The 17,862-nt window shown below is 34.2% G+C and overlaps 1 protein-coding gene across 1 annotated transcript in view; it reads right to left on the bottom strand.

Moving 5' to 3' along the window:
• Positions 1 to 10,854: 10,854 nt before the first annotated feature.
• The window catches only part of LOC149543313 (Phosphoribosyltransferase family protein), a 47,220-nt gene continuing 40,212 nt past the window's right edge, over positions 10,855 to 17,862 (bottom strand). Inside the window, exons 3-7 of the mRNA XM_089798146.1 lie at positions 14,542 to 14,637; positions 14,232 to 14,300; positions 13,986 to 14,114; positions 11,487 to 11,586; positions 10,855 to 11,368 (exon numbers count right to left, since the gene is read on the bottom strand). Coding sequence (XP_089654272.1) covers positions 11,235 to 11,368; positions 11,487 to 11,586; positions 13,986 to 14,114; positions 14,232 to 14,300; positions 14,542 to 14,637 — 528 coding nt within the window. The 3' untranslated portion in view covers positions 10,855 to 11,234. The remainder of the gene's footprint in view (positions 11,369 to 11,486; positions 11,587 to 13,985; positions 14,115 to 14,231; positions 14,301 to 14,541; positions 14,638 to 17,862) is intronic.

Genomic DNA, 17,862 nt, shown 5'->3' with positions numbered 1-17,862 from the left:
CTTTGATTTTGGGGTATAAGCCTTAGATTACTTTAGAACCTATTTGGATCATGGTCTCATCTCCTAACTCAAGGGGTGGACCATTTATGGCTCCACGTGGTTGGGTGGCAAAAATATTTTGAGGTACTATTTGAGTATTCACATAAGGCTTTATATGGATCCCAGTTGAGTAGAGGTCAAAGATCATTTCCTTAAGTCTATATGTTGCATCTCCTTGAAAGACATCTATGTAATGTTATAATGTAAACTCTTGAAGAAAGTAAAAGATCATATGTATATATTATGAAATGAAAAGCTGTGTAAAAAGGGTAAAGGGTTTCTCTAGGAGAAATAAAGGGAAATGTGAACATATTGTATCATTTCAAAAGATGAATGAAGTTATAAAGATTCATGACATTGTATCTCTCTCTCTCTCTCTCTCTCTCTCTCTCTCTCTCTCTCTCTCTCTCTCTCTCTCTCTCTCTCTCTCTCTCTCTCTCTCTCTCTGTGTGTGTATATGTGTGCGCGCGTGTGTGTGCTCACATGTGCGGGTGTGTGTGTGTGTGTGTGTGTGTGTGTGTGTGTGTGTGTGTGTGTGTGTGTGTGTGTGTGTGATGCATAAAATAACCATGTACTCTTCATAATGTTATCAATGAACAATCTATTATTTGGTTTAGATGTGTAGTTGATGGTTTAAATCTATTTCTTGTATCTTTATTGCCTGTTAAGTAGATATATTTGATTGTAAGGATTAGGGAATTAGTTCCTTATTTGTAAATGGGCATTACGATGAATAATTTTTGAAATCATAAGTAGACATAAAACTAATAGATTGTTTAAGTAGTAAGGATAAAATGTTAGAAAGCAAATTAAGTAATGTTGTTAAAGATAACATTAGGGAACCTGTTAGGACTTCTACACCTATGATTAAGTAAACTTAGCAAGAAAAAGATGTTCCAAAAAAAAATTATTCACCAAAATTTTGTAAAATTTACCCCTAGCAGGGCATTACACTTTGATTGCTCCTTTAGGTTAGGGCCTATATTTTGTAATAAATTGCCTAACATGCCAACTTGTAGTCTTGTTGGCTATTTTATTTGAGATATAGGATTAGAGTAGGGTAATTGAGTATAGTAGAAAAAGGACATCATAAGTTTGGCTCTATAAGCCTAAGCTTCTAAGCTCGCAGAGTGTATTTCAGTTATTTATGGCTACAACCAGGTAGGCCTTATGCCTGGCATATTGTAAGAGGATTGTCTCATCATATTTGCATTGGGATCAAAATATATTTCTCACGGTTTCATTCATATTTGTGTTGGCTTTCATGTGCATACTCTAGTAGGGTGGTTGGTGAATGTTCTTAGGTTCATTTCTCCATCCTACCTTGCGCCAAGTGGTATTAGAGCGAAGGTTTATTTTCTTACAAAGTTTTGGGGTCATGGAGAACCCTCATTAGATTAGTTGTAAGGTGGCAGATATTATTCTGACCTATAACTTGCAAATGGTCATGATCATTGTAAGAACTATTGTCAAAATGGTTTGAGGTAGAGGAAATGCAAATAATTATATTAAGGACATGTTGAGACAAATTCTAGCTAAACTTGAAGTTGTTGAAACAACCTAGAGATAAGATAAGATAATATTATTAATGTCCAACAAAAGACCACAACGAGGGTCTATGGGACTAGAAGCTTACATCAAGAAAATAGCAGACAAACTGAGCACCAAACGGTGACCACAAAAGAACAAGTACAACAAAAGAAGAAGAAGAAGAAAGTAGGAGACATCACGAAAAATATTAGGTATTCGTCCTCGCAGGGAAAAAGTCCAACAGTGACTGATCAGTGTGGCTACTAGATGCCCTCTGATGAGGCTAGAAGAGTACATACTAACGACGTTAGTGACGAAGAAGCGGTTGCATGAAATCCTAAACCTTAAGAAGAACAAGATGAGGAAAGGCTTTTAAGACCTTGGCTAAAGAAGATTCAAGACCTGTTTTTGAACTTTCAATTTATTGTAGAAAGCTTGACATTGATGCTTTGTTGGATTGGATCTCTAAGATTGACAATTATTTTGATTATGTAAGTATCCCTAAGAATAGGAAAGTGAAGATAGCACCTACAAAGTTGAAGGGACACGCTTCTCTTTGGAAGGAACACTTGCAAACTAATAGACAAAGAAGAGGAAAGGAAAAGATCGAGACATGGATGAAAATGGTTAGTAAGTTGAAAAAGAAATTCCTATATTAGTTATCAAGTTAATTTGTTGAGAAGAATGCATTATTTGATATAAAAAGGCATGACTATGAAAGGCTATAATGAGAAATTTTATAAGTTGGGCATTACATCTGGACATGTTGATGATGAGGTTGAGAAGGTTGCTAGATACTTGAATGGTTCAAGAACTTCAATTCGAGATGAAATCAATTTTGTGAAAAATGGTAGTGTTGAAAAAGCATACATGTACTTGAGGGCTAAAAAAATATTGACAAAGAAACAAGAACATAGACAGAAGACAAGAGGTGGAAGATTTCAAAGGAGTAGAGGTAGATCATATAAAGGAAGTAGCAAATCCGATGACAAATGCAAATCAGAAGATAATGCTAGCAGAGGAAGAGGTAACTACACTACATGAAAGTATTCTACTTACTCTAGGAATAACAGTATTGGTAATGAGAAGATAGATCTTGGTTTAAGGGTATTTACTTTTAATGTCGAGAAGGACATAGAGCCTTTGAACATACCTTTTCTAGCAAGAAGACAAGAAGTGGTAGCAGAAATGCTTGAAAACAAGAAGTTATTGATGCACCTAATGAACCTAAAAATGGAGAGAGTGTGATGATTAGAACCTTGTGGAATGAGCAAATGAATAAGGAACTTGTTTTGAGGAAAAGTGTTTTCAAGACTAGATATAAGATTGAAGGAAAATGTTGCAAAGTGGTCATTGGCAGTGGCAGTTCTGATAATTTAGCATCTGAGGAATTGGTATCTAAGTTGCAGTGATAAAGATTGACACATCCTAATCCTTATCATGTTGCTTGGATCAAAGATGAGCACAAGTTACTAATAAGTGAACAATGCCTTGTAATTCAAGATTGGAAATTACTTTGATGAAGTCTTGTGTGATATTATGTCTATGGATTGTTGTCGTTCTTTTGAAAAAACCTTGGTAGTATGATAGACAAGATTTTCATGATGGTAGATTGATTCAGCGTACTATTTGGGCTAATGGGAAGAAACAAGTATTGTTACCTTTGGTAGAGAAACTTGAGGAAAATCATTGTAATACAATTAAAGTATGCTTGGTTGAAGGAAATCAAATTGTGAAAGATGTGAAAAAATAGAATGTTCGTTTTGTGTTGATCCCTATGAAGACTGAGAAACAAGACGAACTTAAGCATGTACCTAAGGTTAGATCTTTGTTGATTGAATTTCAAGGCATTATTTCAAACAATATACCTAATGGATTACCCCCTATAAGAAGTGTTAGTCATTGTATGAAATTGATTCATAGAGCTCATTTGCCTAATAAAGCACCGCATAGATTAACGCCCATAGAGAATGAAGAATTGAATAGACAAGTGCAAGAATTGCTTGAGAAAGGTTTGATCAAAGAAAGTTTGAATTATTGTATAGGTTTCCTTTGCCTAGAATGGATGGCATAATGGATCATTTGACTAGAGCAAAGTATTTAAACAAAATTGATTTAAAAAGTGACTATCATTGGATTAGAATCAGAGAAGGGGATGAATATAAGACTTCTTTTAAGACTAATGAAGGTTTGTATGAGTGGTTGGTTATATACCTTTTGGTTTAACTAATGCACATAGTACTTTCATGAGATTTGATGAATGGGGTTTTAAATAAATTCTTGAGTAAATTTGTGATTGTATATCTTGATGACATACTAATCTATAGTAAGACTAAAGAAGAACATCTAATGCATATCACAAGTGTTGCAAAGGAAAAACGAAGAAAAGTTTTTGATAAACTTGAAAAGATGTTATTTTATGAAAGAGGAGATTGTGTGCCTTGGTTTTGTCATTTATGTTGATGGATTGAAGATGGATCCTAAAAAGGTAAAAGCTATACTTGAGTGGCCTTCACCTAAGAATGTTGGAGAAGTTACAGCATTTCATGGTTTGACAAGTTTTTATAGGAAGTTTATCAAAAATTTCAGTTCAATATGTAATGCTATGACAAAGACAATGAGAGGTGATAAAACGGAATTCATATGGACACATGGAGCAAATAGGAGTTTTGAAACATGAAACAAAAAGTAGCAAAATTTGTTTTACCTTATTTTAATAAAGTTTTTCAAATTGACTATGATGATAGTGGGAATGCAATTAGAGTTGTTCTAAGTCAAGAAGAGAAGCCTATAGCTTTCTATAGAGAGAAATTGAATGATGCTAAGAGGAAATATTTAGTATATGATCAAGAGTTCTATGCAATTATTCAAGCTTTGAAGAAATGAAGACATTACTTGACGCGTTGAGGATTTGTATTGTACATTGATCATTAGGCTTTACAATACTTAGAGAGTCAAAATAAGTTGAATCAAAGACATATGAAGTGGGTTGAGTATATGTAAAACTTTTCATTATGTTGAAGCACAGAAATGGAAAGTCAAACAAGGTAGTTGATGCATTGAGCAAGAGAAGAAGTTTGTTGAAAGATATGAGAGATGAAGTACTTGGATTTGAGGATTGAAGAACTTGTATGAAACCGATCCTACTTTAGCAGAACCTTGGAAGGCTTGTAAGAATCACATGAAAAATGAACAAGATGAGTGAGTTGATTATTTCATTCAAGAAGATATGTTGTTTAAAGGAATTCAGTTATGTATGCCAAGAGGATCTATGAGAGATAATATCATTAAGGAGAAACATAGTGGTGGACTTGCAGGACAAGAATAGCAAAGTTGATTTTAGAGAAATACTTATGCACACAGTTATACAAGGATGATCAAAAATTGGTGAAGAGTTGTACAATTTGTCAAGTAGCTAAAGGAACTAGTCAAAATGTTGGATTGTATACACCTTTAGTTGTTCCTAACAAACCCTGGGAAGATATCAATATGGACTTTGTTATTGGATTACCTAGAACTCAAAGAGGTGATGATTCTATCTTTGCGGTAGTTGATAGATTTTCTAAAATTGCACATTTCATACCTTGTAAGAAGACATCAGATGTAGTACACATGGGAGATCTATTTTTCAAAGAGATTGTGAGATTACACAAATTACCTAAGACTATTATTTCTAATAGAGATACTAAGTTTACAAGTTATTTTTGGAGATCACTTTGGAGGAAGCAGAATACTGAACTTTAGTTCTACATTTCTTTGACAGACATATGGACAAACTGAAGTTATGAATAGAAGTTTGGTAGCTTGTTGAGATGTTTGATTGGAGATAAACCTTCTAATTGGGACTTGGTTTTGGCACAAGAAGATTTTGCATAGGACAATTCAATGAGCAGAAGTACTGGGAAGACTCTTTATGAGATGGTGAATGGCATGAGTCCTACAAGAACTACAGAAAGAACTTGTGGACTTCATGAAAAATTTGCATGAGGAAGTGAAAAGTAATATAAATGACAGTAATCAAGGACATGAGGAAAGAGCGAATAAGAAGAGAAGACGTAAAACTTTTGAAGTTGGAGATGAATTGCTAATACACTTGAAGAAAAATAGATTTCCAGTTGTGACATATAGTAAGTTGAAGATAAAGAAGTTGAAGAAACATAACATCGGAAATGCTTTTATAGTTGAATTGCCTAGAGATATGGATATTTCACCTATTTTCAACATTTCAGGCATCTTTGAGCATTTTGAATCTAATGAAGAGACATTTAATAAATCTTATTATCTTAAGAAGAAGACGTGGGGAATTAACAGAAATTTGGATACCAAAGTCAGTTGAGCACCAGAGGAAAACATTACAAGGAATATCTAGTTCGGTGACAAAATAAACCTGTTGAAGATAGTTCTTGGATATCTCAAGGTGAGTTGGAACTCTATGATACTTCTAAGATTTTTAGAATTTCTTGATGTGGACATCAGTCTTTATTTACCCTAGGTGTCTAATGCAGGAGCATCTTGGGTACTTTAACAATTTTGCTTCAACCAAAAATATTTACTATTGTTTGTTCATGTCTATTGTTTGTAGAATAGCCCTTGTTGTTCGTGTTCTTTCTTTACGCGTGGTTGTGTTCTTAATGTAGACCTATCGTTGATCCTTTTCCTTATGTTCATGGAAGTTAATTTCATTCTTTGTGGGAGTTATCCTTGAGGCATGCTTATTTTTGGGCATATCGAGTAACGTGTCGTTATTTGCTTCTACGAGGTTTTTGTGATATCAAGGCTTTCTGCGACCTTGGGGACCTCTTCTTTGATCATATGTAGACCTATCCTTGTCCTCACAAAAGTTAGTTTGCTTAAATGTTTGATCTCTGATTTCTCCTTTGGGGCAAGACCTATATTTTGTAATATATTGCCTGACACGTTGACTTGTTGGCTTAATAATTTGAGATCTAGGATTAGAGTAGACATGATTGAGAATAGTAGAAGAAAGATATCATAAGTTTGGCTCTATAAGCTCACAAATTGTATTTCAATTGTTTATGGAAGCAACCAAGTAGGCCTTATGCCAAGCAAGTCGTAAGAGATTGTCTCATCATATATGCATTGGGATCAAAATATGTTTCTTGTGGTTTCTTCCATATTTGTGTTGGCTTACGTGTGCATATTATAGCAAGGTGGTTGGTGAATGTTCTTAGGTTCATTTCTCCATCCTACATTGCGTCACGACCACTTTCTGAAAGATGATGTTTCCACTTCCTACATGAAGCACTCTCCTTTTGCTTACATTTTGGTTGATATTGAAATGCTTAAGCCTCTCTATAGGGAGGTGGTTTTGATGGTTCGGAATAGTCATTTGACTCAATCACTCAATTATAAGGGCCTACCTTTCATATTATTGTTACTTCTCAACAAATCACTTGGTTTTGTCTTGTTCCCTTTCACGTTGTTAAGGAGTTGTTATGCCATGCCCTTGACCCTAAACACCAAATAACAAGTAATATATACATATGAAATCCCAACGATTCACAATCTATTAGATTTCATAATACTCCCAATATATACAATAAGATGTCAATAATCAAGAAAATTGTCTTAGTTATTAAATTTTGTGATTTTCTAATATGAGATGTTGGTAGCAATCTTATCCACAACAGTGCAATGATATGTGTTCAAGTCAGCATGGTATCAAATGGATTAAGGAAAAGAAGTATTGTGTGCACATTAACAAATGTTATAAATCCTTGATGAGGTGTGGTCACGTAAATTACTACTAGTTAAAGTCAGAGGGATATATAATCAATTGCCACTTTTGCAAGAGGGATACCTATGGGAAGAGACATACCTTTCCATCTAATAAGAAGATCTACATGCAACATATTGACCTCCAAATAAGGGGCATTAAACATGACAAAAAGAAGTGTTTTATTAGCAATCAAATAGAATGAGAGAATAAAAAGAACAGAATAGAAAAGTAAATTAAGTCTGTAATATTAGCAATCTAATAGGAAGAGAATAAAAAGATTTGAATAGAAGAGTAAAATAAGTGTAATTCAAAATATAGTCATCCCTTATCTAGTAAACATTGTGGTAAACAAGGACATGTTTAATATGTATGCTTGATGTGTTCAACATGATAATGTCTAAATGCATTATTCTCTTTAAATACAAATATAGGCAATAACATGTATACAACAAATTATATTTTTTATGCATAACATCATAAATATTAGATAAAAGCAATATCGTGGACAAGATTTCTAGTCTATTCATCGAATTGCAATAATCAATCATGTCAAGGTGAGGAAGAAAGTACAAGGAGGAAGAAACTGACATGATGTCCTCTTCCAAGTATACCACCTCATGGAGAAATTCAAAGAGGGAGAAACTGATATGAGGTCCTCTTCCAAGTACATCACCTCATGGTGGATGGTTAGCAACCTATCACATGAGGCCAAGGGGAGTGGTAAATTCATTCTTGGGCCTAGTGCGAGGATTGCTTCAAGCACCCTATCACACCCCCTTATCTGGGCTATGTTATGGTTGAACCCAAACAATGACTTACAAATATTTGATTAAGATGATCATGACTATATGTTCTATAATCATTGATATTATAAATTGTATCTTCAATAGTTGTCTAACATGATTGCAGGATTTCAACCAAGATCTATCATGCTTTTACATTCTTTGGGTAAAGTTATATCTCTAACTATATACTGTTCTTTGGTTTTTTAGAACTTTCTAGAGCAAACTATAGGGTAATCCAAAAAGGGGTCATTATGTGCTAGCTAGTAAAGAATGCTAATGGTGATCACTTCACTATCCAAGCTTATGATTCTACTTTTGAGGACTCTACATGTGCTTCTGCTTCTTTTGATGATTCCTCTTGGGATAATGACAAAACTCTTGATTCTAGTGTGGTCTTATTTTGCCTTGTGGAGCACATTATGCAACCTACTGCCTTCTTTTGGCAACCATTTCTACCTATTGTTGTTGCTCAAGTCCAATTTCATGGTCAAGATGTGGTAACTAGCTCTCTATTCACCACAAGGATTGGGTGGAGGAACCCACAAAAAGAGAATTAGCAACAGCAACACCAGGAACAGTGTATTGACAAATATGGACCTCATCAGCCCTACACGGGAGCAAATCAGTAGCAGAAGTGATCGAGGAAGGGTATGGACTGCCAAATAAAGTGTATTGACAAATATGGACCTCATCAGCCCTACACAGGAGCAAATCAGTAGCAGAAATGATCGAAGAAGGGTATGGACCACCAAATAATGTGGATTCAAATCCACTGACTTAGAGGAGGCCAAACCAACAAGAGCACCACCCTTCAGGGAGACATCATCAACATGAAGAGAGTCATCAGGGGAGGGGTCTGAGGCCCAGACAGTCAAATGGTCATCATTTTCATCCTTCAACCAAATGGCAGCACATTTACAATGTGAAAGAGAACAACCAGTAGCCGGATGACCACTAAAAAGGCATTGCCAACATTAAACGGGAAGGCCCTCGTAATCCAACAATTGGGTCCATAGTTTGTGCCCAACCATGAGAACCACTTCCCCGGAAAGGGATGCGGAGATATCAATGTCAACCAAAATGCAAGAAAAGGTAGAGAAGCCCACCACAGCCATAGCTTCAACCACCTTTAAGAAACGAGTTGCCAATAGCCTCAAAACAAGTGTTCTTCCAAAAATCAAGGGGCAGATTGGGAAGACAAGCCTACACTAAATGCACACTGAGTGGTTTAGTAAGAGGGGGTTTGGCTGAAAGAAAGTGACTCCCCCACACCAACAGTTTGCTCACTACCAAATCACATTCTTCAGCAGAAGTAAAAACAGCAACAAAAAACCCCTTTGCACAGGGGAAAAGCTATATTGCCTGAGACTAAAGATCTCCAAGAATCATTGTTGTTTCCAATCATTTATACATATATTTATAGATTGAACTAGGAGAACATGTCCATTATGACATACCGGTAACCCTATCAAGGTATCTATAAATACAACCAATCCTCAAATTGCAAAAATACAGAACGATTAAGGTAAATTGGGTTAGGTACAAAAATCTATAGACCCCACAATAAATATTCACAAGGGCAGCACAGATCCACAACCACAAGCTAATCCCAGGTTAAGTACAAAAATCTACAGACCCCACAATAAATATTCACAAGGGCAGCACAGATCCACAACCACACGCTAATCCCAGATTACTTAACTCAATCCTTGCACAGAGCTAGCAAAATTTTCTGGTTCTGGGGCAATTATGAGACTGTTACTTGTTCCTAATCCCAAGGCATGTCAAATTCAGAGCCACACCAGATTGCATAAATTATTCAATCACTAAGCTAAGTGCCATGTTACTTATTACACCACATTTACATTTCTAAATAATCAGATTATCAGTCCCAGTTCACCATTTAGTCTAGATTAAATGTGCTTATGTGTACGCATTTTTTTGGATTAGCTTAAACTATGCTTAAGGAAAGTTTATTTACCTTAACATATGTATAGAGAATTATGGAGAAGCAATGTGGAGAAGGCATTAACCTGTCTTAATTTGTACATTGCTGAATAGGAACTCACAAAGATTTATCAAATGGTCACAACGTCATTGGCAGAATCTAGTGCTGGTCAATTAGCTTCACAATCTCCATTAGCATCATCAAACTCTACATTTTGGCACTTCATTTTTCAGTCCCTGTTTCAGAAGCATTTTCATTTGCCCATTTGTTTTCATGGTGAGATGTTTCTTTCAAATTTGGCTGAATAGAACTAGAATCTAATTGTAACAGTCACACTATCAGCTGAGTTTGATTTACAGCAGCGTGACATTTATCTTTTAAAGTATTCCCAGAAATTGAAGGCTCGTATGAGTGAGCAACTATATTGTCTTGTATTTTGTTTGCTTCCATTAGATCCGCAGTTTCAACAGATTGTTCCTAACAGACTCTTCCTAAACTTCACTATTCAATTTCACTGTACTCCACAATTTCGGCTTTTAAATCCCAATTTTAGAATCAGAATTTAAATCTTCTATGATTGCTTCACAATCAGTATTAGTGTCATTCCATTTTATTTAACCAAGGATAATAATTTGAACAGTATGTAATTACTATAAACACATGCAGGTTAGGATGCAGCAACAAAACATAATAATATGTCATTTTTTGTCGCTCATCAGAACTCAAATTACATGCAATTGGGTAAATCAAATGTATCAGTCCTTGAAATAAGATAAATATTGCAAATGTAAGAAGAAACTAGAACACTAAAATTTAGTAACAAACATCCTATGAAATTATAAATGTGTTCAAACAAATAATGTCCAGCTCCTTGTTTTACTCTGTCAATATGCTGTACAATCAAACATCTGTCATCATCACCATCCTCAAAGATGGCCTCAACTAGAGAGTACCATCATACAGTTACAAACTAGAAATCTCTTTGATTTGTGCTTTTAGTTGGGTACTTCTTAGAGCATCTTGGAAAGGAGTGATTTTATGGGCAAAATGCATATAAAAATCTCCTACAGAAGTTCAATTCATGCATATGACAATCCCAAATTCTTTAAACTGCAACTGCATATGTTATGCTTAAAGCGAATGGTCAACTTTGAACCTCCACAATTTATCCCCTAGTTCACGTTAAAAGACTTCAAACCTGAAGAGCAGCAGCAATTGGCCCTGCCAAACTAAGAATTTCGAATGGGTGTTTGTCCTTCACTGCATTTACAGTCAGAGGGCATGAATCTGTGATCCAAAAAAATGCGAACCCATGTTCTGCTCCTTCTGCAATTAAATCAAAATACCAATTGCAACAAAATGGGATTAGGGTGTATGAAAGACAAGGTTAAAAAAGCAAAGAGATATACAACCAATAATAATAAATGATCTAAATCTAATTTACCGCCATTGTCGTGTTGAAACCGCTCCCATGAACTTTTAGGAAAGACACCATGAGTTACATATGCACTGATTTTTGCAGCACCATGAGCAGCCAATGCTTTCTGGGTCAGAGTAAATACAAACACTTATGAGAGCTTCTTCTTAAAAAGGAAAAGTAAAATATTGGTCTAAAGCAATTTCATACAACCAAGGAAATTACAGGGGCATTTTCTTTTCCCCTTCAAATCTTTTTTTATAACTTTACACTATACCGTGGAGAACAAAAACAAATGTATTGACTATTCCCATCCTTAGAAGCAACTTTCAGTGAGCTTTTCTTCTGATTATATCACACTATATTTGCGGCTTCAATATACACAAACAATTCGGCTTCAAAATGTCAACAAAAAATATTCAGTGATGCTTAAAATTATGTTTCAACTTTTGTTGGTAATGCAAAAACATTTACCAATGACATAAGCTTTTTGCGCAATTTGTAGATTGAAGCTTAGATAACTTGTCTACCAAGAACTTCCAAGGAATACCTAGTCAATAACAATAACATTGATGTAAAACTTGGGTTCTGTGAAAGCTTATACTGAACATTCCTCAATCAAGAAAATAACTCAATTTGTTTCCTTGATCTCTATAGGCAAGGACCATGCACCAAAGCTAAGTCACAAGGTTCGAGTTCAGGTTTGAGTTCGACAGCTATAAAGTTCGGATAAAATTCGACAAGACAAAAAAATTGAAAAAAACTCGACATGAAATTCGCCTTGTATAATTTTCAAAAAAAAAATATATATATATATATATATATATATATATACATATTATTTATTTATTTTTAATTGTTTATATAAAATAAAAATGTAAAAATTATACAATAAAAATAATAAAAATATTAATAATCATAAATAAACATTAAAAACATTAATATATTACTAATAAAAAATAATAATATACATAAAATATAAATGTTTCCTTAAAAATATATATAAAATGTTTTACTTCCATAAAAATTAATAAAAGTAATCATATAATAATCACGGCGATTCATGCGATTCACGCGATTCGGCGATGCGATTCAAGCCAAACGATTTTTTGTGAATCGGTGAATCGAATCAGCGATAAAGGGTTTATGAAATAAGTTACTCACTAAATTTCAAGGGTTTTTTAAATTTTCCGATTCATTGCCGATTCGATTCCGATTCATGGCCGATTCACGATTTGATTCGGCCTTGCCGATTCCGATCCGATTCCGATTCTTGTTACTTTGTATAATATATAAATGTTTCCTGAAAACAATATATAAAATTTTTTACTTTCATAAAAATTAATAAAAGTAATCATATAATATAAATAACATATATTATAAGAAACGTAGAATTAGATTTAATAAAAACTCATAAACTGAAAACCTAAAAAATAAAACAAAAACTTTATAACTATACCATCAGCGACTCGGCAAGTCTCAAAATGACGGAGCTACTGCAGGAGATCGCTGGGCAAGACTGAAGCTTCAGATCGGTGGGCAAAGATGAAATTTTAGAGGCAAAAGATGAAAGGCAGTTTCAGACGCCAAAGACGATCAATGGTTGCTGCTGGGCTAGGTTGAACAGCAACCGCCAAAGATTAACAGCAACTTCAACCCTCAGATGCTTCGATCGTTAGACGCAAACCAGATGCTTCAACCCTTACGCAAAATGACAGGAGAAATATTGCCATACAAATTTTCTGACGAATCTAACAATTTTTTTTTATTTTTTTGGAGGTTCAGTGAATTTCGAATCTGAAGTCGAAAATTTGGTGAACCCTGTGACTTGGCCAAAGCCTAATGTAGACATATCAACGAAAAAGAGCCAGGGTTCCAACTAGCCTTTAACTGCTTAATGCTGACTTATGTAAAGTTTTTGAATAAAAAACCAGCAAGAGAGTGCTGACCTGTGGTACAGTGGGAACTAGAGTATTAAAAGCACTTTAACTGACTTATGTAAAGTTTAACTTCTCTTTGTTATCTAATTATCCATCTTCAAACTCATCCAACTCTCAGAGATGAGTCTTCAATTTTCTTTTTATTTTGATAGCCCCTCCCTATTCCAATTGATTAATTTTGCATCTGGCAAAGTTGTGCCAAATTAAAGAAGTTTCTGAAGAAAATATGAAGACATTCTCCTCCCTAAATTACAGTCCTTTATTAGTAAATTAAAAGAAGAGAAAATGCATATCAAGCGGCATTCTAAGTGGCTGTCTTTGAGATTAGTTCATTCAACTAGGTGTTGAAGAAGTCATCTTCATTGTCATTGAACTCAAAACAGAAACAAATATCAAGAAATTTCAAGAACATCTAGCTAAATCGAGCGACATTGACCAAATCAAAATGGAAATCTCAATACATTTAGAATTTTAAACAGAAAAGAAACCACCATATTTATAAATTGCAGTTCTATTTGACTTTACAGACTTGGACCATGTAAAATAAGCAGGGGAGAGATCTGCTTCTAAGAAAATGAACACCTACTTGACATTCAATAAGAGTGCCGCCTGACTGCACTAGATCATCGACAATGACAACGTGTCGACCGGCAGGATCCCCCTCCTTGATACGAACAAATCGTTGATCACCTTCACGTACCTTTGTGCAAACTACCTGTAAAATGAATTTTATGGATGAGAACATAATGCATTACTCCAAGGAACAAGTAAAGGAGCCCCCATCATGCAATTAAATTCCACTGTTCATTCTTAGAAACAGAAAAGGCCATACCATTGGATAACACTGTAGTAGCTTATTGAACCGTTTCCATGCACCATCATCTGGGAAAGCTATCATTATCTGAAAAAATGAATAATATTTTTTATTAGTAAATTATCTGACAGTACATATGATTTTCTTTTGGTAAAATTATGTCAGGTACCCATTCTCTGATTGTGTGCACAATTATGAATCCCTTCAGGTAGGTTTATATTTTCCATTTCAACATAAATAAAGTTAAGAATATAGACTTAAAACCAATCCATGTGATATTCTGATCGAGAGGACATCATGTAACCTATTGTGTGGTATAATTACTCACATTGCCAGAATCGGGAAGCTGTGTAAGTCGTTCCTTGAGTAATGGGATGCCACTCTCAAAGTAAGGCAATACACTGTCGCCAAAATAGAATCTTTCCTGAATGCACATTTAATTGAACAAAAAAACAGTTCAGATGCTTTCAGTGCAAATAATTCTCAAAAAAACAGTATGGTGTGTCAATATAGAACAATAACTTTCCGATACTCAGCCATAAATTGTTCAGATAAACACTTTTCTCAAAGTTTTAAAGTTTTACAGAACAAAACCTCGCTAACTTATATATAGACACATACACACACATATATATAAAGCATAAGGAATGAATTTAGAGGAGACAAGGCAAGAATAGTTGTTGAGAAATGGTTTAGATTTATTGTGGGAAAAGAAAAGAATTCAAAATATATTGTAAAGAGATATTCTACTGGCTGGCTGGTTTTGACAAACTGGTAAATAGTTGCTTGTGGCTTAAAAATTTTGTGAAAACCCAACAAGTTTTTAAACTAAAATAAATACATAGCATAGCCTGAAAATCACTTTAGAGTCTTAGACAGGTGAGAACAATAGTGTACACGAGAGATCTAAAAGATATTTCTATTTGTATGACAATATTTAAACAATGGTATTCCAAATTTTCAAATGACCCAGACTTCAAAACATAGACAAACAAGCTAAGTTGCCAACCAGGTACTGATATGGTGATTGGGTATGGAAGATGGCCAAATTTTTTTCAGACCCATGTTGTGATATTTCAAATTTAAAAAAAAACACCTGGTAGCATAGGAGGAAAAATAGTTTGATGAATTAATCGACAAACCAAAGTAAAAGATTTTTTTTTTAAATTGGATTTTCAAATAAACATAAAAAATAATAGAAAAAGAGAGAAAAAATATTTTTTTAAAACCTAAGGGCATATCCATAGCATAGAGATATAGAGAGCAAATAAATATAGAAGTTAACTCATAAATTGTAGAAAATTGATTTTGTCATTTATATTCATATTGTTGATTGAATTGGTAAATAGTCAGTTGACTTTATAAGAGGGCAGTCACCAAATAGTTGCCCAAAGGGTGGGATCAAATATTATCCAAGTCTACGAAGTACCTGAGATCAACATGAATTGTAGAAAATAGATTTTTTCATTTACATTTATATTGCTGATTACATAGGCAAATATTCAGTTAACTTTTTAAGAGAGCAGTCACCAAACAGCTGTCTAAGTCAAAGATCAAATATTAGCCCAAGTCTATATAGTAACTGATATCAAAACTTATCAGACTTCTAAAGAAGGCAGGCACCAAATAGTATCTAAGTCGAGATCAAATATTAGCTAACTCTATGAAGTAACTGAGATCAAAATTTATCAGACCGTGATCTAGTTACAGTTCGAAATGTATCAACTGTAAACCACTTTTAAGTGATCCAAGACTTTCATTGTGATTGATCCAAGACTTTCATTGTAGGGGTAGTCCAATATTTGAGAAAGCTTATTAAATCATATTCCGCAACTGAAATCATTTTCCTTTGTATGGGGTAGAATTAAACAATTGGCATTTGTTTAGTTATAATAAAAGATTAGAAAGCCACTGGCTTTGGCAACTACAATATTAGGTGGAGATCAATGTTGATGACAAAATTAAATATATGAATTATGATTTAAAAATCATTACAAGTTGGATTTTGAAACTACTTTATATATTCATTATGAACTATAGAGGTTCGATGCTTCCTCATTAAAGGACTATTCATAATAGTGCATAATAGTTATAATTTTAATATTGGAGTACAATATTAATAATATATTTGATTGCATCAATATCCATGAGGTGAGGCATGCGGAGAGCTTGGCTCGTTGAAACCGAGAAAATTCATTAGCTGCTTCGACACCATCTCACAAACCCCCACAACTTAGGATAATTAAGGCCCTTTCAAATTTGATTGATGACTGCCATTGCTCCTTCGATTAGGGTTTTCTAGAGATCTGAAAGAAAACCAAATAGACAACTTTGCTTTTGTCCTAGAAGCAACCCTATTTCTAAGTGATTCATCAATTTTGTGATTTTTTTGTAGAGTTCCATATGTTTCTGCAATAAATTTTTATGTATTTTGCCATTTTTTCTGAATTTTAATATGATTTTAATTCGCTTTAAATGCAAAAAGGTCATTAAAATTTGGGTCAACGATTTTTTCAGGGGAAGAATCAACTGGCTCTAGGATTCAAGATTAATTGGGTATAATCCATTTTTTTCGCAAATTATTGCTTCTATGCATAGGAGTATATGTTATCAATAAAACAGACAGGTATTCATACAATTTGTATTGTTTGATTCCCATCCTATTTCCATACACGCTTCTTTGCATGATGCATGACACATCTCCATATAATATCATCTCAAATATTATTACAAGTGTCCTCTTCAGCTGAAGATGACCGTAACGATCATAACTGTCATATTCCTATTTCATAAAATCAGAGATAAAGATCTCTTTCATGATTTACATGTTTCTCAGCATAAACTTCATGTTGATTCCATAAAAGCTTACAAATGTTTCAAGAGCCATATTCTTAGCATGAGTCTCACTATCCTCTAATAAACGTGGTTAAGACTCTAGTAAACCAGCCTAAGGATTGTCGGATGAACAATCCATACAAATCTATAAGAGTATGCCCAAGGAGGGAAGAAAGAATACAGAATCTAACACCATAAAGTTGTTAAGTATATAACCAGATAACATACAGGTCTGAAAGTGCAGACCGCACTTGATCTTCTCATCCTATATACTACGTATGGCATTATATGTATTCTTCCTCTTATGAGAACGGCGACTTCCTAGAAGGTTATGTGCTATTAAAACTAATCTAAACACTTTGTAAGTTAGTATTTAATGGTAACTAATCTTGTAAATCGCCGATTTATGGAAGAGGCATATGGGCCGACTTAGGCAAGAGACGTGTCCATTTGATGTCATGTCCTTTAGTCAGGTATATAGGAAGGACAGTATTGCAGTTTGAAGGACACACAATTACAATTAAATCTGCTTCTTCAAGCAATATCATCCTATCAATTTATTGCAGAAATTATATAACATTTAGATCAGAAGTAAAGGTGACAACTCCTTCAATATTCAGATTAATAAGAAGATCATTCTCAGCAACCAAGAACAGAATTGAAGTCTGATTGAAAGGATACAGAATTTGCAGAAACTTTACATGATACTAGAGCTCTGGTAGTCGAACCTAGGCTCTGTAAAACTCAGTTATCAGACTTAATATATATCTAGCAACTATCTCCTATCTTCAATGGCATACACAATCAGACCCGA

The sequence above is a fragment of the Cupressus sempervirens genome, chromosome 8 (assembly GCF_028749045.1).
Source record: "Cupressus sempervirens isolate cs-2001-9-10 chromosome 8, ASM2874904v1, whole genome shotgun sequence".
NCBI classification, from domain to species: Eukaryota; Viridiplantae; Streptophyta; class Pinopsida; order Cupressales; family Cupressaceae; genus Cupressus; species Cupressus sempervirens.
This window is presented reverse-complemented; position numbering and strand designations above follow the sequence as displayed.